General features: G+C 35.8%; 1 protein-coding gene across 3 annotated transcripts in view; it reads left to right on the forward strand.

The window, feature by feature from the left end:
- The first annotated feature begins 4,622 nt into the window (after positions 1 to 4,622).
- The window catches only part of CCDC141 (coiled-coil domain containing 141), a 57,534-nt gene continuing 36,352 nt past the window's right edge, over positions 4,623 to 25,804 (forward strand). For all 3 annotated transcript variants that reach the window (XM_053982642.1, XM_053982641.1, XM_053982643.1), the window contains exons 1-8: positions 4,623 to 4,724; positions 6,161 to 6,283; positions 13,357 to 13,548; positions 14,497 to 14,605; positions 16,777 to 17,030; positions 19,208 to 19,327; positions 24,650 to 24,844; positions 25,417 to 25,589. In XM_053982642.1, coding sequence (XP_053838617.1) covers positions 4,623 to 4,724; positions 6,161 to 6,283; positions 13,357 to 13,548; positions 14,497 to 14,605; positions 16,777 to 17,030; positions 19,208 to 19,327; positions 24,650 to 24,844; positions 25,417 to 25,589 — 1,268 coding nt within the window. The remainder of the gene's footprint in view (positions 4,725 to 6,160; positions 6,284 to 13,356; positions 13,549 to 14,496; positions 14,606 to 16,776; positions 17,031 to 19,207; positions 19,328 to 24,649; positions 24,845 to 25,416; positions 25,590 to 25,804) is intronic.

The following is a 25,804-nucleotide window of genomic DNA, read 5'->3' on the forward strand; positions in this document are numbered from 1 at the left end:
TGGAAATCCTCTAAGATCCATAAAGAGGGATACAGGGAAGAGAAAGCTTCAGGATGAAAGAGTGGTCATAAATTTATAACCAGTGGACTAAAATGTTTCAGCTGTCATTGCTCCCCATGTCTGTTACTGTATGGGTTTTTTTAAATGTTGTTGTCATTGGAAGCAAACAAATAGTGATTTTTGCTCTTACCCTTGCACTGAATTAGCAGTGTTAAGGTGTTTGCTGGTTTCCTAATCTCTGATACACTGCTGGTTTTACAGTTAGCAGTGTTGCTTTATTTTCTTTCACAGAGATGTTCAGTGTGACAGGGATGACTTTCCTTTTGGCAGTTTTGTGTGATGGTGCTTTTGGGGTAGCTTTTTGGGTAGCTTTTTCTTTTCATGCTGATTTCTTAGTGTGATATGAAGTGTACTCGGGACAGGTGATGAAGGAAAAAGAATAGAAAAGTTTTTGTTAGGGGTGATGCAGAGGAAGAATGGGAATATACAAGAATATAATTCTTCAGTATACTTTGATGTTTTAAAATAAAATCAATTTGGAACTATTGTTTCTGGAACTGAAACAATACCCCAGGCTACACGGACTGTAGTGTGTTCTTGAAACTTTTTGCTGGAGAGAAGCAGGTAGTCTCTTTTACCCCTTTTTCACTTTTTCACAGCTGTTTCCTAGCCCTTTACTGGGACTTCTATGCTTTCTTCAAAAGGACAATGTCCTTTTGGGGCCAGCAGGGTCCTGGGCTGCTTTAGAGCTGCCTTTTCCTAAGTTGCTGAGCTCTCAACTGACACAGAAATGCCTTCTGCCTGTGCTGCAGCTCTTACCTGCTGAAGTTAATGTCGTTTACCCTGGCTGACCCCTTCTCTCCCTCTTGCCCTGCTCACAGCTCCCGTCGTGCCTCCAGGACTTGGCAGCAGTGACCCCTCACTGCTGTGGGGGAGCCAGGCCCGTGTGGGTGCCCATTGCTCCCGGGTTTGTGGGGGGACAGACTTCCCCAGTCTCAGGGCCCTGCTGGGGCTGTGGAGTAGCTTGTGCTAGTCCTTGCCCTGCAATTCTGTGCCCAGAATTTGGTTTGTGCCCAGCTGCTGTTGGTCCTGTCTCTCTGGCCCTCAGTAAAAGAGAAAAGTCTGCGAGGGCCGCGGATCCCTTTTGTTTCCTGTCAACCTTCTCTCCGGGGCAGCTCTCTGCAAGAAAACTTCTTTCCACCTCAGTGTTAAGAAGGAGATGATATTCCAAGTTACTGCTCCCCACAGGCCATCCATGTCTGACCTCTGCTTCATGCCTGTGACCCTTGACTGTTGCCAGGATTTTTTTATCATTCTTGGTTTTGGGTTTTAGGAATAACGGGTTAGAATTTCAGTTTGTCACCCTAGAAACTTATTCAACCAGTGTAGGGTAAAAAGAGACCTCTTCCAGGAGGAGACCCACCTTTTGCTCAGTGCTCACCCTTGATGTGACCTCCATGACTGTTTTATGAGCCTGGGGGCTTGCAAGACTGCTTGCTTTCATGCCCTCATTCCTGATGATACCTGGTAATGGTCCCTACTCAAAAGGTAAGACCATAGGAACCAGTAAAAAGCAACAAGCACAGTCTCGGAGAGGACTGATGTCTTTGTCCCTGTTTCAGGTGGGGCTGTGGAAGCAGTGTTTACTGGAAGCACCTTTTTGCAAGCCTCATGAAGCCCAGAAGTCTGAGGCATGCTTCCTTCCCTTCTTTGCTGTGTATGCCTGTTCTCCCGGGTCTGAGACAAGGAAGAAAAAGGAGACCCACTACATTTACAAACCAAAGTGAAGCACCTTGTGTCATTGAGGCTCCAGGGAGTAAGCTTTTTCTCTCCCAGAGGCATTTTCATAGTGCGCCAGTAGCTTAAAAGCTCTCAGCAGAAAGAAACTTATCTCCAACAAAGTCAGACCCTTTTTCTATGTATCACTATCAAAACTGTGATTAGCACACTTTGCTTGCTACACATGAGAAAAAGCTGTAGACTGGACACACAATGTGTTAAAAATGAAGTGAATTTTATAATATTTACCTCTCAAATCCTTTTTACATACAGTTGTTTCAGATAATACATGACATTATTTACACTAGAGAGACTTGATCTTTTTTTCTGTTTTCCTGAGATTGTTTCCTTTGTTCCTTTGTTCAATTTTGTTTCCTGTGGACAGCTGGTGAATTTTCCTTTCTTCTTGTTATTCTTACTCTCTTCTTTCACACAGCAATAGCAAAGAGAAAATACTTCTTTCTCCTGACACAAATAGCCCATCTTTTTCTGGCTGCTACCAGGATTTTTGTTTGTTTCAGACAGGAACAGACAGATAAGTAAACAAGACAGAGAAAGGCATGCTTGTTAAATTTTGCTCCCTTGGACACAGCTGAAACTGCTCATCATCATGTAATGCCAAAATCCTCTTTTTTTCCTCCCAGGGTTATGTTCTAAGATGTGTTTTGATTCCTTGATAACTTTTCTCTGCCACTACTCTGATGTTTCTCTGCTTAGCATAAGATGAATAAATACAATATCCATGCATTTGTTATCAGACATTCTGAGTCACTTGTCTCAGTTGTTACCAAATTTGCTTATAGTCAACTTATTGAGTGTGGCATTTTTCCCTTATTTCCAGCTGTCAGCACTACGAAAAATGATACCACATTTAACTTGAGTGAAAAGCAGCTCTTATGTCTGGCTACCCCAGGGAGATGATGGATTGGCCCAACTTGTGCCATGAAAAAACACACTTAGAATGCTCTTCTGAGAGAACAAAAACTCAAGGACATGATACCAAAATTGGTTTGTAACTCCTCTTGTAAGAGTAAAAAGAGGTTTGCCTGTGTTTTCCTAATTAGTTTTTCCAACAGCCAGGTGCTGTTTGTCCTCCTCCGAGTGCAGTCCTGCCTGCAGGGTAAGAAATCCAAAGTTACTTGTCTTCGGGAATGTTTTTTTGAAAGCTGGAGTATTTAGCAGGTTTTGTAGAATGGATCTATCTTCCATTCAAACCAAAATAGGGCTCTCTTATGTTTCAATCCTGAAGTTTTCTTTAGGACCTCTGTCTCCCAAGTTTTGTGTTGGGATTAATCATCAAATTTTTGTTCTGCATACTTATTACAGGAATACGTACAAGTCACAAGGAGATCTGACTAATATTTCAGCAGCAGGGTCCCTGGGTCTCTTACAGGTGGTAGAAAGTGTTTCAGAGAACTGTGTGATGTTTGTTCCTTGGCTGGCAGTTTGAGGGTTCATGGTTGTGTTTTGGCACAAGGGATGGATTTTGCTTTGCCAAGCTAATTTTGTTTAGCACAAACCACAATAAAGGGCTTCTTCATATCCTGTTTGAATCTCATGGTTTGAAGGTGGTGCTCAAATTAAGAATATAATCTGCCAATAATTGGAGGGAGGGAGAAATGAACAAACAAAAAGAAAAATCCTACCTTGACACATAAATTGAAATTCCCTGTAACTACCTTAAGTTTATTCTAATCCAAACTATTTTAGAATTTGCTTCCAGATATTGGTTCCATTGCAGGTGTGCATGTTCTTGTATGTAATTAGAAATCTAGTTTATATAGAAAGGTAATGTTTAAATGTTACATATTTTTAAACAAACCAAACAAACAGATGCTTAGGGGAGACTTATGCGTGTAGTTTCTTGGGTGGAATTGTTTTTCCAGAGTGACCTGCAAGCCTAAACACCAGTGTCACTTTCTCAGCTGTTCTGTGGAAGGAAACCCAGCAGCTGCTGTCCCATAGTGTGGGCAACTTGTGGCATGCTCTGGACTAATGGCAATAAAATTAATATGTCAAACCAATATTGTAATCTAAACGTGTCTATAATTCCCCACACTGAATAAAAAACTTAAGCAGTGTTTAAGCAGCTATTAGAGAGGTCTTCCTTTTGCTCATTTAGAACAAAATGAAGACTCTAGAAACAATTAAAGATTAAATTGAAAAGCAGGTAAATTATCTTAATCTTAGGAATAAAATATTCCTTAAGGATTCAAAGTGCTTGATTTCCTTCTCTGATTGTTATGGTCACTATACCTTTAAGTATTTTTGGATTAAAAATCCCTTCTTTTGATTTAGCATTTGATATATATATACACGTACTCATCCTGTTTAAAGAATTTGATTCAGCAGAAGAATCATGTTGAACATATATATTCAGTAGCTAGTAAATGAGAAAGTATTTTACTGGTATAATGTGAAAATGTAGGTTTGATGGTTGCGTGTTTGAAACCTCATAACACTGGGTTTGTCAGTATAGAATCAATGCCAATTTTTTTTTTTTTTTTCCCTAGCTGTTTTAATTTGAAAACTTTTTTTGATTTGGTTAACTGATGTCAGGTGATGTCCGTGGAAGAAGCCCTTCACACTTCAGACGGTGACAAAAAAGAACAGACAGCTTAATGCTACCAAACTAGGGGTGTGTCAAATCTCTCTCAAGAATGATAAACTCAATGGAGTTGTCTATTTTTAACCTCCTGTTCTTTCCTTTTGGCAGACTAATCAGTGTTAGCTGAGCCGTTTCACTGAATGAATCCAAGCGGCTCTGGCGCTTTCTGAAATGAGCAGTGGACCCTGAGTGTCTCAAGTCTGCTTTGATGTCTGCAGTCCCATTGTGAAGCGCCATGTCAGATGAAGCCAGCTCGGAGCAGAAGCCTTCTACAACAACAGTCAGCTCGGTTGCTGTGCAGGCTGGGGATGCCAGTATTGTTATAGCTGTGCTTAAGGTAAGGCAGCAACTGCTGCCGCGTCTGCTCTTGTCTTTCTGCTACTCTGTGATTAACGCTTTTAAATATTCTCTGCAAATGAGTAGTTAGCATGACACGATACAGCAAGGCCATTTGATTAGTCAATATCTAATAGACTTTTCTTGGAAGCTAACACTTGTTTCTATTCACAATTACTCTTGGTGGCTTTTGGGTTGCTGGCAGGTTTTTTCCAATACGATAGTTTGGTCAAAATTTGGTCACAAAGTTTTTCCAATAGTTTGGTCAAAATATGTAGGGTCTTGGAAGGAATTTCTCTTACTCTGTTTAAAAAGAGTTAAAGGAAGAGTGGCATAATAATGTGTTTAAAGCATGATGATTGCAGTTTAATGTGTTTAAAGCATGATGATTGCAGTTCAGCCTCCTTGAGTTACTTTAACCTGTATTCAGTAATAATTTTACACAATAAGTGTACAAACTCCACAGATGAAGTATTTTATGGGGAAAAAAAAAAGCCTAAACTTAAAAATGAGTAGTTATTTTTGAAAGCTATGAATCCACCGTCCCACATGTTTCAGTAAGCTCTTGTGTACATACAGTTGTGTTTATAAGTGCGGAAAGGCCTGTCTTGTGAGCTGGAATCCACACCTTCAGTTGGCATAAAATTCGGCATTGGGAGTAAATCTGGATGCTAGTAATGAACACCAGCTGGAATTTATTGGCAGTTTGATTTTCATTTTCCAGGCAACCTGGAAAACGTGCTAGCCTCAGCCATTAGAGTCTGTTTGTAATGCAGAATAAGGTGATAATGAGTTTAGTTGTCACCTAATTCGGGTGATTATTCAGCATGGTTTACCTCAGTTGTGGGAAGGTTTTTTTGAGGTCAGTTTTCACCCTTCCTGTGAGGCGGTCTGCTGTTGCAGGGGAGTAATTTCATTGCAAGGAGACTCAAGTTGATGGTGAAGTCATTTTCCCGCTCTGTGCTGTGGAACCATGCTAGCTTCCAATGACATCACAGCTTCGGTCCTTATCGGCATCCTCTGGTCCCTGTCCCAAAGGCTGTTAAGTGTCCCTGCTGCTACCTGTGCAATGTCTTGTCCCATATATTCACTTTAGAGGTACATTGGACCCATGCTGTAGAAATAAGATCTGAGGAAGGTTTTTTGCATCTCCTGTAATACATTTGTTACTTCTGCTTGCCCCACCCACCCATCAAATTCACTTAATTATCTGTGTCATCTTCAGCTAAAAGAGGAGATGAGTCAGAGAAAAAATTTTGGCTCATTGTGATAATTTTACTCTTCATGGGCAAAATCAATATTGGAGCATCTTCTTGTGTGTATGGTCCCTGTGCTCCTATGACCGTGGAAAGTATGTGTGAGCTGGGAATCTGTGTAAGTAAATAAATGAAGGAAACCTTGTGTTTTCTGAAGGCTGTAATTGTTTGCTTATTACAGTGTGGAAAATGGGTGAAGCTTCAGCTAGCTGAATCAACACCAAATATATTAGAAATTGGCAGCAATCAAGATGAGACTAAAAAACTACTTCAAGATCATGAATTCCTCCTATCCAAGCTGAAGGTAAGATGTAATAAAATTCCTCAAGTCATTACAGTTCAGGTACAACAGCTGATGTAGCTGTCTGTGCCTCCTCTTGCAGTATGGTGGTTAGGTTAAGTTCCACATAGAAAAAAATATGTTCAGCCTTTGTCAGTGTAGCAGATCTTCGATGATCCTTGTGGGTTCCTTCCAATTCAGGATATTCTATAATTCTTTGGAAATTAGGTTTCTTCCCAGGAAAAATATGCTTCTGACAGTAGCAGGAAAGGCACAGTTTTTTCTACTTTATGCATCAGTGTCAAGTGAAAAAATCCTATAGCCCTCAGTAACTGCTGAATATAAAGGAATGTAAATTCTTTTTTTAAATTCTCCAGTGTTGTGAAAAGTCTGATTATTTTATAACAGCTGTGAACACAAGCAAACCCCTTGTAATTCTGCAGTAGGTATTCCACAAACTTTTTAACTGAATCTTAATTGATGTTAGTTGCATTGGGAATGATACTGTAGGATTAAAACAGCTTGTCTTGATCTAGGAATATTTTAGTTAAGTAACAGTCCTAAAATCAGATTTTGGCATTCCTGAGAGCAGATTATAGCAATGGTGGCATTTGGACACTGAGTGACAAGCTTGCATGAAAGAACTGGATAATTTTAAGTGTGGGTATTTGACACTGAGAGAAGTCTGAAGTCACCGAAAAAATAAATGTTTTAATGTTTTGATAGGGCAAGTTGACTTTATATATGTAGACAAATTAATTACTCTAACATCTTTGAAGCTATGAACAGTAACTTACCTATTTAATTTTTGGGGGGAATTACATAAATTTGAGATCTGAAAGAACAAACATGATTTGGATAGGATCAAGTATTTGATTTAATACCAAGGACTATGTACTTCCCTAATCATTAAAAATATCCAATGAGTGAGGGAATTCAGTACAGTATATAGAGAATGTAGCTAATACACTGCACTGTGTGGATTTTGAAGAGTATGAAGAATAGTATTATGGAAAAAACCCACCAAACACCCAAAACCAACCAAAATACCCAAATCCTAGAGAGAGGTGGTTTTGCTTTCCTTTCTTATGCAAAGTGCCTCATCTTTATTGCCACTAAATCAACATTTGGGTGTTCTTGGAACAAGCTGCTGTGTCCTGTTTGAGCAATTCAGAATTCGCTGAATTCTTATACCCTGATGACAGGAAGAAGCTGATTCTTTTTCTCCTAATTTTCAAAAATAAATATTAAAGAGTGGATTTTACTATCAAGTCAAATCAGATCAGAAAATGTATTATGCATAAACTGTTAAAGAATGCTTGTCATCCAAACACATTGGGAACAAACACTCATTATTTCATGTTTTATGCCTGTGGGCCTTTAAATTCAGCATTGATTAATGAATATTCTGCAAAAGAATTAAGTTCAAAATTACTACTTTTTCCTCAATAACATGAACTGTAATAATAAGGGACTGCAATGTTCTTATAATTCTTCCTGGCTGTGTGTTTTACAGCCATGACCATTTGTGACTTATAGCAAGTTGTTAACACTTGTCAGTAATTACATAGTCTTAAGTCACTCAACCCTCTCATAAAAAGTTTTTCCAAGATTGACTGTCAGTTTTTGAAATATTGTTTATAGTAATTCTTTCCCACTTAGCATTTGATAATGAATTATACCTTAGCTGTGTGAAGATGGGTAAGAAGCAGTTTGAATTGTTTCCCCATTTCTTTTTTATTGTTGTAAAAAAAAAAAGGAAAATAAATCCTGACAGATACCCATACTTGATATGCATTTGCTCAACTTTGCTGATTAGACCAACCCAATTCAGAATTAAATTTTTGTGGAGGTCAGGTAAAAATTCTTGAATGAGTAATGATTCAATCACAAAACTAGTGCTGCTTAAGGCAAGAGTTAGATGATTCATACTAAATACACCTTTGGGATCAGTAGAGACAAACCCATCAACTTTTAGAAGATAATTTATGGAATAGTTGTTCATTCTGCATTATCCCATGTTCTTCTGTAAACTCGTTCTAGGTTTTGATCACCCCTTTGCTTTTTAACTCCATTATTTTCATCCCAGTATATTTATTGCAAGTTATAATCAAAATAGTCAGGCCAGATTCTTCTGTCAGCTCAATATGTTGAAGATTCACAGGTGTAAGTAAGGACAAAATCTGGCACACTGATCAGTTTACATACAGTACTTCTGATGGTAGAGGAAAAGGAATGTAATCCAGCTCAGTATTTCAGGGAATTGGTCTTGACTTAGCAATGCTAACAGGGTTAAAAAAGCCCAAACAAACAGTTTGACATTTAGTAAGGCAGATGGTACTTTAAACAGCAATTGGAAAAGATTTGTTGAAAGAGAAAACAGTAATTTTTAGAACATTTTTGAAGTTCTTTTAATGTTCAGAATTATAGTGATAAAAATTGGCGTGTGGTCTTCAGGGCCGTAGGGAAAAGCAAACATATCCAAAATACTTTGCTTTGATAGACTGTACTCTAGCTTATTCATAACTGATTTACATTTGTTCCATTAAATTTAGGAATTGGGAGCACCCTACTACTTAAACAAAAAGCAGAATTGAAATTTTGAAAAGGGCCCCACTTCAAACGTTTATGGATTAGGAAACAGATGTTTTGTTATTATTAATAGAGTTGAAAGAATAAATGTTGAACAGCAAAGATTAAAACTGAGACAAACAGAGAACATGTATACAATATTTACATCCCCTTAAAATTCCCCTCAGTAGTCTCATCTAATAGGTTCTGATTCTAAGCTAATATAGTCTGTTTTATTTTGCTAAATCACACCATATCAGTAGCACCAGTTTTGTTGAAACCTTCAGTTTGTGTGATTTCATAGAAGTCTCCTTCCCAATATCTGATTCATCCTTCTTTAGGTAACTTTCAGCAGGTTTATATGTTCTGGAAGTATGTATATGTGCATTTGAATGTCTCATTCTTCACAATTTAGAAAGAAAAATGAGAATAATCAAACCTAAAAAACCTGGGACAAAACTTCCAGGAGGTAAAAATATATGGATTGCACTTTGCACAGACATTTCTCTGCCATTCTCCTGTGGTTTCCAAGAGAAGCGCTACTTGGAGATAATATGATTTCTTAGTGCTTGGGTCTCTCAATATTAAAATCACTGGATCTTCTGGGGGGAAAAAAAAAAAAAAAAAAAAATAAAGAGTGTGTGTGTGTCTGTCCATAAAAATGTGAAAATTCCCAATAAGGCATTCTTGGTTTGCTTCCAAAGTTCTGGTTTTTATCATGAGAGAGACTGTGGCAGAACAGCCACAAAACTGAAGAGAATCCAGCCCATAAACTTAAGTTTAAAACCATTATTGTTATTAATTTGGCTCATGAACCTGAGGATTGCTCATAATTATTTTATTTACTTTAATTTACAGAGCATAAATTACAAAATATTAATTTATATGCTAATAGCCAAGAGAAAAAAATTAGCAAATTACATTCTTCAAAAAGCACTAATATAATACACTAAGGTTTTGCATTTGATATCTTTTAAATAAGCCTTTCAGTTATTTCAAGCAAAAATATTTTCAAAATTCTTATTTTTAAGTAATTTTCTCTATGGAAAAAATTATTTGTTAATATTTTCTGAATTATTGGCAATTAGTTTTTGAGGTGCTCAACAGTACAATTAGCATAAAAGTTCAGCGGCATTTTTATCAAGCCAGAGATGACATTTACAAGTGATTTGAAAAAAAAAAAGGAAAAGATAAAATGTAATAAATATCTTTTTTTCAGTGTTTGTTCAGTTCACTCATCAATTTCAATATTTGTATGAATAAAATTCCCACCAAAATAATATTTGTCTTGAGGTAGCTTTATGACTATTTTCCGGCTTCAAGTTAACAGCTGTGCTGTATTATCTCAGCACTGCCTTTTCGCACTAACTAAAGGTTAATTTTAGCAGCAGCTCAGTGTTAAGAGAATGGGAGGGTAGTTTACACCTCTGTCTTTGCTGCAATATCAGAGGCAAATGTACCCTGAGACGGAGAGGGGGGAGAGGTGCGGCTGCAGAGCAGCTGCATCACCAGGCAGGGAGCATTCCTGCTGCAGGCCTGGGATTGCATCCACCCAGTATCCCTTCAGTCCATCTGAACCAGAGCATTGCTCCCTTTAAGCTACCAGCGCTCTTCTTTTGGTGTGGTAGAAGTAGACATATCATAGATATTTAATAGAAATTGAAATTGGTCTGCTGTTTTCAGAGCAATGCTTTTTTGACATGGTTTTACTGACAGCAGCAGAAGTTGCATGTTTGCATGAGCTCCTTTTTGACTACGTGCTAGTCATTCCTTGTATTGTCAGGCTTCATTCCAGCTTCTCAGAGTCCAAAAAGAACTCTACTCTTCCATTTTTTTTTGTGTTCACAGGGAATGAAACACGAGATTCCAAAAGTGTTTGAAATAATTTTAAGTCTTTACTGGAAAGTTCTGTTAAGTTCACTCAATTGATAAAAACCTCATTAAAATTCAGATTTCTGTGAAATAATTTTTTGATGGAAATACACATTTTTCCTCTTCCTACATTTGCTTCTAGATCGAGAGAAACAAGTTGGAAAAAATGAAAATACCAACTGTATATTTAGAAAAAAAGTTTGACCACAAAAATGAGTTCATTCTAGAACAGGTTGTGCAGAAAAGTTCTGGAATTTCCATTGTTAGGGATATTTAAGACTTCATGGGCTATGTCCTTGAGTAACTAGAGCAAGGGGTTAGACAGATGACCTGAAGAGTCCTGTCCAAATTATTCCTTGGTTCTATGTTGATAAAAGGGTTATATTTCAAAGAGAAAAAGTAGAAAATCAGTAATATCAGTCTACTTCAGTTAAAAATAAATTTTTCACATATGTAGTCTATAGAAACTAACATAGTTGAGGATAATTTTTTTGAAAGTTCACAGTAACTAGTGGCTTTGACAGTTGTGGGAAGCATAATTTTAAACTCAAGGCAATAAAACTTTAATATCACTCTGACCATCTTAGGTATTTGAACTGTTTTTCAAAGAAAGAGTAGTTTCCTGTAAAATGTTCTTCTCTCTTTTTTTAAATTAGTCTGTCTTCTCAAAAGGTAACTTTTTCTGTTGCTGAGGAAACAGGCAACATGACAACTCTTGTTACAGTATATTAGGGTTTTTGTAGCATTACAGGAGCTATTATTTGAAGGCAATAAAATACGCTCCCATTTCAAATAAGTGAACCATGTTCAATCCATACTAAAGAAAAAATTAAGTCTTTATTTGAAAACTTCCATTAATCCATTCTAAACACTAAAAGACTATTACCCATGAACAGTTTCATAATTTTTTTTTGTAACTTTATGCACGCTAGTTTTGCATTTCATTAAATGCAGCAGTTTGGTTTGCTTTAACCTTCTAATTTTCTTTGGCTGGATTTGAATTCATCCCATAGTAACTGAATTTTAAAAGGTGCAGGAAGCATGACTGATAGCCTTGAAGAATATTCCAGTTTTCTCTGTGTCTTAGGGATTAGCTATTCCTCACAGCTAATCAATTACAAGAAAACAGAGCCTACTTGCCAGGGATAAATTGTAATTAACAACCTGTTCAGATAAAAGGCTTCTAAAAGAAGAAAAGCTACTTCTAGGTCCTATACCATTTTTGTAGCATTCATCTTGTGTATCATTTAAAGAGATTTAGCAGAAAGATTTAGCATTTGAAATGTCTTTTAAATATGTTGAAGCTGATGTAATATTAGGATAAAAGCATACCTAGTTTTACTTCAAAATATAAAATAGTCAGCTCTTTGAAAACTAGTCTTTGCCAAGAAATTCCACATGGAGCTACCTCAGCTGTCATCTGGTTTTCTACAGTGTATTCAGAACAGCTGTGAAAGTGGTCTGATGTTTTGGTAAAATTAACCTTCAAGTGACAAGCAGTTTGGGTGTAACGTTCTGAGAATATTTTACCCCTTTTTTCTTAATATCAGCATTGTCATGACTATAATGCTTCTCATTAACTGATATCAAGATGTTGAGTTAGTAAAGAGACTATCAATATCCCATATACTCATTTAATTCCTGTTATATTTGTTACAGAGCCAGTCTAGAATGTTAATAATATCTCATGTTGGATGATTAATGAATGCCACTGCTTTTACTGAGTTGTTATGCATGTAACAATTTTATGCCTCATCAAGAAGGAAACATCATAAAGGCTTCTCTTAGAGTTGATTATAAAATTTTTATCCAGTAGTATATGAATGGCTGTTTGAATTGCCTAATAAAATTTCTTTTTTCATTACATATTAATGCGGTAGCATCTCTAATAACAAAAAAAAAAGTGACACTTCATTAATTCATGCTCATGATAAAACCCAAGATGGGGGTTGGGAATAACACGGAACAAATGTTAATCAATTTTTCTGACACACTGATGATTTGTAACATAAGATGGCCAGCAGTTATTTTTCTTTTGGTGAGATTAGGAATGAAACACAGAAGAATTATTTTGACAATAGAGCATTATTATTTGTGGACAGCTTGAGCAATGCAGCAAGCTGAACTTGAAACATTACATAACTTAGGTGTGGCTTTTTTGGAGAATAGGTGCTTATGTTCAAACCACTCTTGTCTGGATTGCATTGTAGTCATCAGAAACTTATGAAGCAAATTACCTCACAAACTTCTAATGTCCAGTAATGTAATATGATGACATATGAAGGAGGAATCAAAATATCTGCACTGCTGCCATTTCCATGAAGACATGTGTTTATGGAGATGTAAAAACTTTGGAGTGTAAATATTAGACATAGCATGATAAATTCTCTTAAATTTTGTTTTTTTGTGAATTTTATAAGTTCACATACAAACTCTTAAGTGCAGTTGAAATTCAGAAGCCTGCTATAAAACATGTTGAAATAGCTACACTCCTATCACTAGGAACTGGAAATAAAGCAGGAGTAGGAGGCTTGTGGCTCCTGTATAGACCCACTGTAAAAATATCCTGACACCAGTATCAGCACAGTCTTTTGGATTTTGTGTACAAATTTCTTATGTTTGTTCTGTATTGTTTTGGTGTATTTCCTTCTCAGGCTTTGGAAGACAAGGTATGGGACCTGCTGCAGGAAGCAGACAAGGTTGCAGAGGAAAAAAAAGAAAAGAGCCAGGTTTATGATGCCATGGCAGAGACCCTTGGGGATGCATGGGATGCCCTCATCATTATGTTAGAGAAGCGACAGGCACTTCTGGAACTTACTTCAGTGTTCTTTGAAAATGCTCTGGAGGTTTGTATTTCAGATAGTGCAGGATGAAGCTGAACAAAACACCATGTTGACTTTAAGGAATATTTTAGTCACCATGTCTCCCAAATTTGTACTTGACAGAAAATGCCAATGAAAAGTGGAACTGGACCAAACCCTAAAATATGTATTTCAGTGGCTATGGACATTCTGCAGAATAGCTTTCATTCCTTATGATTAAAACTATTTGGCACTGAAAGAACTTATTCTCAGGTGCCTTCACTGATGCACACTGATGACTGATCACTGAAAGTTTTACACCAAAATATCCATAAGGTAGTGTAATTTCATAAAGCAAACATTAGTTTAACTTGACAGTGCTTTACCTGAGACTTTGGTGTACAGATGGACATAAAAGAAACTGTGTGATCCCTGTTTGCCCATTTCTCTCATACTAATTCACTGACACACACAGGGGCTAAAGAAGAGAGGGATTCCAGACCCTGCAGGCTTTTGCCCACTCTGTGTAGCCTCATGATCAACTGTCCCCACATCCTGGAACTTGAAGAGTTTAATAATTCTCCCTGATAATTTTGTTTCCAGTGCCCCCTATAAGTTGCAGAAACAACCACGGGATTACTAACTATCCTAAGAAGTCCAAGATGAACAATCTACTAATTATTGTGTCCTGATAATGTGTATTATACAAAGAAATTAGATTTGGCACAAGGAAAGATGACTAACAAAGTGGCAAATTGTAATTACAGATTGTGTCAACTAAAATCCTTCAATCAATCAGTACCTGAAAGAAAAAAACAACTCAGAGAGTGCATAGAGGCCACAAAGCATCTGCATCTGGCACTCACTAAAAATGCCTTTCTCCAAGAACTTACAAATTCACAGGAACTTTCCCGATAACACAGAGATTATGATGTAGTTATGCAAAACACAATTAGAGTGTGTTTCTCCCTATCCTTTGTTTCCTTAATGCAGTTTGCTGTTAAAATTGACCAAGTTGAAGATTTCCTGAAAAATGCTCAAGAGTTTGACAGTATTGACTCTTTGAGAGAGCTTCTTCTGCAACAAGAGCTTCATACAAAAGGTACAAACAGTACTCCACTCCTGATGGCATGTGGTTGTGTGCTGACTTCTTGATGGAGTAATTTTATTCTTTCTGTGCATATTAAAAAAAAAAAAATCTTATAACAAATATGCAAATATTTTGGAAAAATATAATGGTGAAATACATTTTAGCACACTTGCTGAAAGATGTGAAACTTCTGGTTTCAAGCTAGCCCTTGCATCTCACCTTCAACAACTTTCCTGCACATACCTTTGCCCATAAAGTTTCTTTCACATTAATTATTTTTCTTTATTCAAGCTTTCATGTGAAGCACCTTTTACAATATTGTGACACATTCAAATCAAAAAGAGAAAAAAGTTTTTAGAACTAACCTCATTGTGTGGCTCTTCAGACAATTCTATATGGTTCTTCATTTTTTATAAGTCTTAAGACTCTGTCTTTGTAATTTTAATTAAATTTTTAAAATTAAACTTGGCAGAATATCAACTATACTTTATTATTCACTAGTGGAGCACTAGCTAAAGTGTTTGTAGCTACCTTGAACACCAGGTATTCTTTCTGGGAGGCTGAATAGAGAATCCAACTTGGATAACACTAATATGGGTTTTGAGTGTTCCAAATAGATCTTCATGGGAGCAAAGTGCTCACTGCATACCAATTTAAACTTGAAGTATCTGACAGCAATTTACTGCTGAAAAGATGGTCTATAACTGTAAGGATCAGATGAAATTATTTGCCAGACAAAGTCTGCTTTGATGGAAATAAGACTTCCCTCAGATGGAGGAAAGTGGCTGCAATTTATTGACTTCTTATTCTACCCTAAAATAAAATAAAAATTTTGAAAGCTGATATTGAGCTATTTGATAAAAAGCAGTGCTTTCTACAAGAAGGATACTCTCTACCCACTCCAAAGAAAGGTGTCTGAAAATACAACCCTGACCAAGTGTTGACTCTACCAGTATGTGTGATAAGTAGTTTATCACAAATGCTTATCTCTCTGGAATTAAAAAAAAAAAAAAAATTTAACACAAATGCACTCCAAAATGGAATAAAAAAGGTGAAAACTTATGAAATATATTTGTTTACCCATTTCCATGTGTGTTCAATTTGGGATGGACTGAAATGAAATATTTCTGATTAATACCGCTTTCTAGAAGGCAAGAAGTAAAATGGACAGGCTTTTTGCAGTGAGCTCATGGAAACTAATCTCTCTTGTTAGCCCTTGGTGACTGAAGAACTAGAGACCTCCCACTCTGCTTCTTCCCTTAGTGTTTTTGTGAAAGGTGGGGATTTAGGGTGCTTTGCCTTGAATTATCACTAGAAGTACTCAGCTGGGAAGAGTTCAGAGTTCAAAGTTTCAGGGGGATTGCTTCTTGTTGTTTTATTGGAAGATACTGGTAAATATTCCTTTCTTTATATTTTTCTTCACGTCTACCTTGCCACTTATCATGGTTTGTCTCCCCTTCTTCCTCATTCTGTGCCTAAAAAAATTCCCTTTTCATTTGAAAGATTTAGAAATATTGATCATTGTCCATCCAATAGATTTTGAACTCTATGACTTTCAGGTGATGGAACAAAGATAGACATGTCACTAATAGGTCATTAAAGTGGAGTAGTCCATTTTTAACCAGAATTTTAACCCTGAATGTGTCTGGGTAAAAACTATAGCAGAAGGTAAGAGTTCCTGATACCCCTGACTTATATATAACAGCCCCCAGGCATGAGAACACTTTTTTCCCCCAATGCCTGTGAGGGATGTAAAGACCTAAACTTAGCTTGTATCACCAGTGAAAAACTGCAGAGGGTAACGATCCACATGGGAAGCAGGGTAGAAAATTCCACTATGGCTTACCCACAGGTTGGGAAACCATCAAAAAGAGCTCAGTTTTGAGAAAATAATGACACTTCTGGGTTTTGTTTTGATGTCTCTCAGTACACCATTACATGTGTGTGTGTATATGTTTGTGTATACCCCATTGTACTTTTGAAGGTTTACACAAGAGCTGTCCAAATTGAAATATCTTAGAATATATATATCTTCTAAAGTAAGCGTTCATGCAATGCATGAAAATATGTTGTGGTTGTGTATGCAAAAAGATTGTTTGAAAGATACATTAGTAATATTTGAAATAATGGTACTAGAATCACAAAACATTTGGGTTTTTCCTGATGAAATTCTTTTCTTACAGAACTTCTGGAGAAGTCATTTGCTCTTTTAAACAAAAGCCATGACCTAACTCAATTCATAGAAGAATTCAAATGTGAGGGGCCAAATGCAAATCCGGAGCTGATTCAAGGAGCCCACAGCAGCTGCCTGAAGATTGACAATCTCCTTGAGATGCTGCAGGACAGGAGACGGCAGCTGGACAAATTCCTCAGACATCAGCGCCAAGGACTGGAGCAGGTTCTGCAAATTTGTTTGTGGCACCAACAAGAGACCCAGGTAACACATGCAATATCAAGGGAAATCACAGTATAAAAACCAACCTAGCAACTGTTGAACAGAAAAGGAGCTTAAACAGATTCATTAGGCCTGTATTTCTGGGCTACTTCTGCTTGAGGAAATCCTAACTTTTGAATGTTTGACTGATGTTAGTGGGAGTTGAGGGGATACAGAGGAAGCAGAGTACTGGAGACATGCTCTGCTGTATTGAATCTAAGAGTACCTTTTTGCTCTTTGTGTTATTTCTGTTTTGCTAGGCACAACTGTGTAGTCTAGAAGGATGCAGAGTCTATGTGTTGTTTATCCCTTACTACCAAGTTATGAACACTGAAAATGCAACATCTCACTTTGATCTCTAAGTGGAATGTGATGATCTGATATTCATGATTGTAACATATTTCTTTTTCAGAATTTTCAATGTGTGAAAGCATATTTATTTTACATAGTTTCCTTTATGGAAGTGTCAGCATCATATTTTCTGATATCTCTTTCATTAATGAAAATCAAAGGCAAATTGGCCTATTTTATGCATAATTAGTTATCTTTGGAAGAAGAAAGTAATTAATCTAGTCAATAATTATTGTAAACAAAAGATAAAATCTGATTCTTGAGAAACAGGAGTGATTTTAGATTTCAACCAATCAAGGAAAACCACTCTCTTTTTCTAACAGCTGTGTTAACCTTGTCTCCTTTCACATACCTTCAGCAAAGTCACTGAAAGTGAAATTCTGTGGGTTTCTTGCTTATAAAGCAAGTTAAGAATTCTCAGCCATTCCTTCAGAGCTAAGGTAGCACAGTGAAATCACTCAGAGGTATTAGCTGTAGTGGAAGCCAGCTGATTAAACTCATTGTAATGGAAAGGAATATTGCCAAGTGGTAAAGGGGTAAACACTTTGCTATAACAGGGTTAAAAAATTACTTCTTCCTCTGCCTAACATTACAGAAATATTGTCTTGTTTTGCTAAACAGATACATGATAAAAATCCCCCAGCCCTAATTTGCAAATAAATTTTTATTTCCCTTTTAGCACAGTTTTTATTGTCCACTCCATTTATTTGTTTTTTGACGAACTCATAGTAAATATTCTGTGAAAATGTGCTTCCAGGAAAAATGTTTCAGTCAGTAAGTACATATCTGGAGGAAATACTCAAGAAATGAAGCCTTAGATTTAAAATCATTTCCTTACTTCCCTAGGTCTCTTGGACTCATAATGTGAATATTTTTTATGTGTAACTGAAAATACTTCCAATATATTTTAAAAGTTTTTTCTTTTTTTTTTTTTTATAATTGCTTAAATTTATTAAAAATAGCATGATTCTACATGTGCAGATAAAACAAGAACAACAAAAAAATCTCTAGGGGGCTACTAAAATCTGTAGAGTACAGAAATTCTTAGTATGCTGCCTATGATCTAAGTATAGTGGTGATTTTCCAGACTGGAAATATTGGAGGAAGTCCTCTTGATACCAATAACTAATTCTGGATACTATTTTAAAATGTGGAACTTCACTCAGGAATTCTTGCCATGTGTTGTTTACCAAAAATGTGAGAGGTACCTACTATGAATCAAGCAGATACAAATGCAAGTAATTCTGTGGAATTTAGAAGATTTAATTGTACACTGCACATGTTTGCTGCATATACTTGCTGAAGAGATTTGTAAGATGTAATAAATTAGTAAATCTACATAAGATTATTCCACACAATAGTATCCCATTATCTTTACTGGGTTTTTCAAGCCAGGGATGGAGAGGTTCTATTAGGAAAGAAGTACTCAGATTTGTAGTATTTTACTGTATGCAAATATTTAAGTTACTGTATGTCAAGGGAGAATGTACATTATCTTTGTGCTATCAAAAAACATGCATTTATTCTGTGCGTGGCTATAACTTGATTCTTCTTTTACTGTGTTAATTTACAATCTGCTCATATTTGATGAATACATTTTTGTCTGTTTTGTCGTATATATCCACTGTGTGCTTGCTTTGGTATTAGTCCTTTCCTTCTGCATTTGTTATGACACAAATGTAAGCATTTAAATAGAAGCATGAACATTAGGAATGAAAAATGAAAGGAATGAAAATGTGAGCTTTTTTTTTTAATTAAACTGCCTTGTACATATTTTTTAAAATGGACTTCTCAAACTTCTCACTGAGTTCTTTTTATTACTTAATTAGGTAACATCTTGGTATAAGAAAAATATCAAAGATTACTTTCAGAAGCAAAACTTAGGCTCATCACTATTGGAAAATGAAGAGTTACTTCAGGAACTTGAAGAAATGGAAGTCAAAGTGAAAGTAAGAAATACCATAATTGATTGGTGAAGCAACTTTAAAAATGAGTAGCAAAACATGATCATGGGCATTGAACAAGCACATATAGGAGTAGATATTTTCTATATGTACATGAGATATATATCTCTATATGTCTAAATTATTTTAGTAATTTTACTGCTTTTAATGCAAGGCCTCCATGTTTCCCAGATTTTTTTTTTTTCATTTAAAATTTGAAAAGCTATAAGTTATAAGAAGAATAACCCTTGATGTTGCTTAGTTGGTTTTTCAATCTAGTGATCAAATTCCACAATGGTAATTCACCTGTGAAATCCTGTGGTAAAAAATACAGAAAACCAATTTTATTAGTATTTTAATAAATTTTAATGTTTATAAAGGACAAAACTCCAGCCATTTCTACCACAATTAATTGTCAGTGAACTCAGCACATGATTGGAAGAGGTATTTGCCCATTTATTTCTTGTGATTAAAAGTAATTGAAAATGCCACTTTCATAGCTAATATGAGTTTTCCAGACAATGAATCTGTTATTGCCACTCATAAAAGCAAGATGATATTAAAGAAAATGTTGCTATAAGAAAGAATCTTAGTATGAAATAAATTGCCTATATTTAGAACCTTTTTTAGGTAACTGAATTGTGCCATAATCAGGTAAGTGCTGTTGCTGGGTCAGGACCATTCCCCAATAGATCATTTCCATGCAATTGAATTTGGATAACCCGGATGACCAAGGAGGCCTTTTTCATCCAGAAACTATTCCACTAGAACTAAATGTCTTTTAAAAGGTTATTGTATTGATAGTAAGAGGCTTCTGATTGTTCACAGATCTGTTTCCCTGTAAGCTTTGTAGTTAAATGTCACATGTTTGCCTGTTTGCATAATTAACAGGTAACTGCTTCAAGGTTGTCATGTAAACACAATGCAACAATATTTCTAATGCTTCTCCAAGCAGCATGTCAAAAATACTTTTTGTTTTTAAAGGGAAGATGAGCATGTAAAGATAAATTCTTCTGAACAGACCTTTGACACAAGAAAAACAGATAAAGCAGTAAATGAGTACACTGTGGAGAGTTTTCAGAGAGAGACACACAACAATAGGTGTTCTAAAGCATTGCTGAATTTTAGCCAAATAATAATTCATCTTCTCCACATTTCATTTTCACAGGCTATTCTTGTAATTTGCTGTCTGAATAAGAAATTGGGTGTAAGTGCAGATAGGAAAACAATATACATTTTCATTTTGCATAATAATATTTTTCATGGTTGAGTATCTAGAAACTAACTTATAATAATAACACTTATTATTGCAATTTCACCTAAAAATTCTTCTCCCATACATTATGCAATAGATAATTCATATCATTTTAATTAATTGCTTTTTTTAATGAGATCATTTTGAAGTGTTTAGCATTAAACGTTTTTGTTATGCACCCATGCGAATTATGATTTAGAGCATCTTATCTTTAAGCCTTCTGCATGTCTTACTACCAGCATGTTCTAGCAGAGGGAAATTAAATTCTTGAAGGGAATATTACTGAGCATGTGGGTTTTGCTTATGATGTGCAAAAGAGTGGCCAGGTTGAAACTGCACGCTGAAAATATAATTGAGAAAGCTGTGAGCTACAGGGCTTTGAGAAAGCTGTGAGTTATAGGCATTGGTTTTTGCAGCACTGAACTGCAGATGTTGAAAACAGAATAAAGGAGGTACCTGTTCCAAAGTAGCATAAATAAATCTTTTCAAGTATCATTTCATATGTGTACTGTAGCTCAGAGCAAAATGTTTGTGTGTAGAAGACATGCAGAGCAAGTTCAATGTTCTCACAGGGAGTAAGAAAGTAGAAATTTCCAATGTCTGAAATTTCACACAATGTGTTTACTTACATGTATTGTAGCATTAGGTTGAACAGGAGAAATGGTTTCTTAAATTGTTCAGAGGCCAGCCTAAGAGGGATTTACAGGCCTAGCATCTAATTTATGGGACTGGGCTGAGAGGAGAAAGGAGAATGATTCATTATTATTATTATTTTCTCAAGCTGGTGTCTTATGTTGAACTTCACCTTGCTAAGAGGTAAAGCCCATAAAAACGTTATCACTAGTTTGTAAAATAAGACCAAAACCAAACCCAAGAAATCATACCTGGGGAGAAAAGCCCTCAACCGTCACAGACTTTAAAAGAATCCTCCTGCCTCCCATTCCTGCAAGGACTTTCCCAGCTGCCCCCACCTGTTGCCACCAAGATTTGAGAGAAAAGGCACATTTAGCTCATATTTCAATAAGGGTGTGCTGGCACTGATAACCTGCTTGCTGTTACATTTCTATGCATCTTGGAGGTGCTTGACATGGTAAGGAAGAACTGCTAGCACCACTTTGTGGCCAAATAATTTTCAACATATCTCAGCAGTTTTCTGGGGGTAACAGACTTTGAATTCTTTTTGCTCTTTCTGCTTGTTGATTTTATCAGCTCACTGTTAAATACACTGCTACAGCCATTCACTGAACTTCCCAGAAGACACATCATATGGTAATGGTCATAGCAGCTCACAGCCCCTTGTGGTTTTATTAGTGCCCACTACCTCTTTTAAAATTTGATTATAAAAATATAATATGACTATATTGGTAGTTATACTGCAGTGTAGTTCCTGAAGGGGAAAGCCTTTTGAATATTCACAAGGACTAAATTATCAATGTGCTGATGTATGCGATGAACCAGTGACAGGCAGATTTGAAAAAGCTCAGAAAAAGTTCAGTTGTGGACATTTTTGCATATGAGAGAATAAGCCAATTTATCAAACATTCTGAAAAAATGCATGCTTTTATGTTTAATTAACTTATGTTTTAATTGCAATTTTATCTAATATATGGATCATGATCTGAAGTCAAATGAATGCGCTTCAAAGTTTTCTAAGCTTAAATCTAAAACATGCCAGTGAAAAAACTTTTATACAGCTTCTGAGGTTTTAATTCAAAGTTCAAATGGTTTATTGTATGGACAAGAAAAGTCAATTTATTCCACAATAATTGTTTAATAACAAGGTAAATTTTTAGGTATTTCCACATTTTTCCCCCCATACTTGTGCTGAATATTTTAGAAGGCAGAAAATCTTCAAGACTTTTAATTAAAGCTACAATGTTTTTAATTCATCAGTTTTAACACTCTTGAAAAACACCTGTTTCATCAAAGAACCTAGAAAGGACTCATTTTCCTCGCCAAATGGAATAGTGAAAGCAAGTTTTTAAGACTACTAGTGCGAGGAAAAGGATAGTGACAAGAGCTACGGAGGCACATTCAATGTGTCTTTAATGTGTCAGAGCAATTCACAAGCATCTCCTGGTAAATTGAAAAGTCAGTGTAAGAGGAGGCTGTGTGTTCCTTTCAAGGAAAATGAGTAAGAAATATGTTAGTGCTGACTGGCAGACTGTTATGAATTTAACATGTTGGGGTCTGAAGAACAGAAGAAGCTAAGATTTTTCCCCTGAGTTTTTATGTCCTGTTGATGGAAAGACTAGGCTTTTTATGTGTAGAAACATTTCCTTATAAATAGAAAGCTGAAAATGAAGTTGTCGCTAGCTGTTTTATGGATTTCAACCAACTGAGGAATGTTTAAACAGGATAGCAAATGAGTCTAACCAAATTTAATACCCTCAGAAAGTGTGCAAGGTTGCAGTGTTTGTGGAATGCTTTAAAATATAAATTACTATAATAAATTGGGTTTTTGAGCTTGTATGAAAACTTAGAGAAGAGCCTTGCCTCAATATAAACAAGGCAGAGTTCAATATCTGCTTTTAGATCACCTAAAAGCCGCTGTTGGGCATCTTGTACCCAACAAATTTATGAGTTTTGTTACAATGAAATACTCTTACGTGGAATAATTTCACTGTAAGTTGATTCATTTTCTTATAATTAATCTTGACTGCTATAATTATAATTTAAACATATAATACACTGGAACAATTCAGAACTTTTGTCTTTACATATTTACTTCTAAGCAAATTATGGACAATTTTCTTTCCACTAATACACGTGCATTTTTCATTCTTGCGTAAAATATTGTTTAATACATGTGCATTCTTCATTCTTGCATAAAATATTATTTTTAATTATGATACAATTAAAAATAATAGCAAAATGAGGATTCACATATTCAACTGCACTTTTTTTCGTCATTTTTGTGGTGAATTAGTATTAATCCCAGTTAAAAGATCCTGACTTCAGGTTTGTTTTCTAATTATCATAAATACCTATATGTTTAAATGTAAGTAAAATTACTATTAAAATCTGACCATGCAATTCATACCAGTCATTCCAGCTGCAAATATTGGAAGCTGACAATGTTCTAGTGCTGATATAACTGGAAATCAAGTCACTTCAGCCGTGTGTATGGGGACACCTCCTTACTGTTTTTTCCCCCCCAAGATAAATTTGTCAAGTAAAAAGTAACAAATACAGCACAGCAGACTGTGATTTATTATGCCTAAAATCCTCATTCTTGCTTAATATTGCTTAGGATAGAGAGACAAAGGATTTTATGAAAGGGGAACTGCGCATTAAATAATAGAGTGCAAGGTTTCACTTAATTAAAAGTACAGGCTGAAGATTACAGCATCCAGTTGTCTGTAATGGTCATTATTTTAATTTGGAAAAGAAATTTTAAAAATTAGAAAGATTACTTAGTTTTAAAGGACCTGGCTCAATTGTCAGAAATGTTTCTGGCTCTATGGCTTGAAATTCTTAAGTATAAGCTTCCTTTTTTTCCTTCTGCCACTGCCACTAGAAAGGTTCATGGTCAGATAAGACAGAGATATTTTCTAAGTGAACTTAAGATTTTGTGTAGGAAATCGGGGAAACTGTGCAATGCAGAATGCCAAGGATGATGGCACAACCTGATGTAAGGGAGGGTCATTTGATTGAAGTGATTACCAGGCATCTCTTAGCAGAAATTCTCTCACTGCAAGCAGCTATTGTCTAGGCAATATTTTAATTTGTTGTTGATTAAATAGGTGGGCTGAAGGGCTGTTTGCCATGAGAGTGTGGTCTTACCAGGAGGTTTCTTGTCTTTGTTATCCCGACCATTTTTTCCCAGCAGACACCTTAGTAACTGCTGCTCCTGCCTGTGAAACTGTGTCAAAAATGTAGAATGCCACTGCTGGAAACTCTCATCACTAAAACCATGATTTGCTGGGAAGCCCCTCCAAGTAGAAATACTGTTTTAAATAATGTTAGCTTTCATGCCTATAAAAATACACAGTTTCCACTGCTTATATTATTACCATGCAGTATATTATTTTTCTATGTGTAATTGACTAAAGTGGAATTTTTCCCACTAGGAATGGAATTACACTGTGGAACAATTGGAAGGTGAAGCATTTAGGATTTTGCTTTCAGAGGACTATACAGAAAAAGAACATCTAAAACTTTCAAATCAGAAAATCTGTCTGTTGCAAGAAGAAGTGTGCTTCCACATGGAAGAAAGGAAAGCCCTGCTGCAAGAGGCCAATGACTTTTTTCATGCTGCTGTCAAGGTAGGTAAAAAGCCAAGCGTGTTATAATAACCTGACAATGAAACTGTTAGTGTGCTCTTGAAGGCTGGTGGATGTGGGATTATGCAAACAGTAGGCTCAGCAATTTGAAGTGGAAAATTACAAATCCAATTACCCTTTTCTTATGACTTTTTGCTTCAAACTTCTATCCAAAATGGCAAATCCATTCAAAAATGTATTCCCTTTTTTATTTCCTTTAAGTATATTCAGTGTTTGGTTTCAAAATAAGGTATTTGGGAAATGTTTTTTGCCATGAATTGGGCTTTAAGATTGTTTTCTAGGGACACCAGAAATAATGCCTATACTTGCAGTGGTCTCCACAGGAGCTAATTATAATCAGTATTATTAATAATGCAACCTTTTTTTCCAAAAATCTTTCAGTAAGAAGACTAGACAGAAAAGTTTATATTTTAGGGTGTCCAAAGACCAAATGGTCTTGTATTTTTTTCAGGTATATTTTTTGAGATCATTTATAGAAGTTTTAAAAACAGATAATTTCCAATTACGGTTCCAACAGAAATATTGATAACATATGCTTTTCTTTTTTTCTTCAGGTACTTGATGGTCTTGAAAGTATTGAAAATTACCATAAAATCTCTATTTCAGAAGGCTTACATTTACCTATATTGACACTGAAGTACAAGGAATTGCAGGAAGCAATTAACGGCTGTACAGCAACTACCATGGAGAAGGGACGAACTTTAATTAACAAAGCAGATTCTCACAGGTATTAGCATAAGTTTCTGATGAAACTAAAGTCATGAAAAAACTTATTTTGAACATGTTAGTTTTACAAAAAATCTTATGATGAATATAAATTTAAGTAGGAAATAACTTGATGTGTGGGGAGAGGGGGTTAATATCAAAACTTCAGTTCTTAATAGTATGAGGTAACTTCTTTACAATCTAAAGTGGAATGCCTCAAGTATTCACGTTCTGAAT

This window comes from Vidua macroura, chromosome 7 (genome assembly GCF_024509145.1).
Source record: "Vidua macroura isolate BioBank_ID:100142 chromosome 7, ASM2450914v1, whole genome shotgun sequence".
Classification (NCBI taxonomy): Eukaryota; Metazoa; Chordata; class Aves; order Passeriformes; family Viduidae; genus Vidua; species Vidua macroura.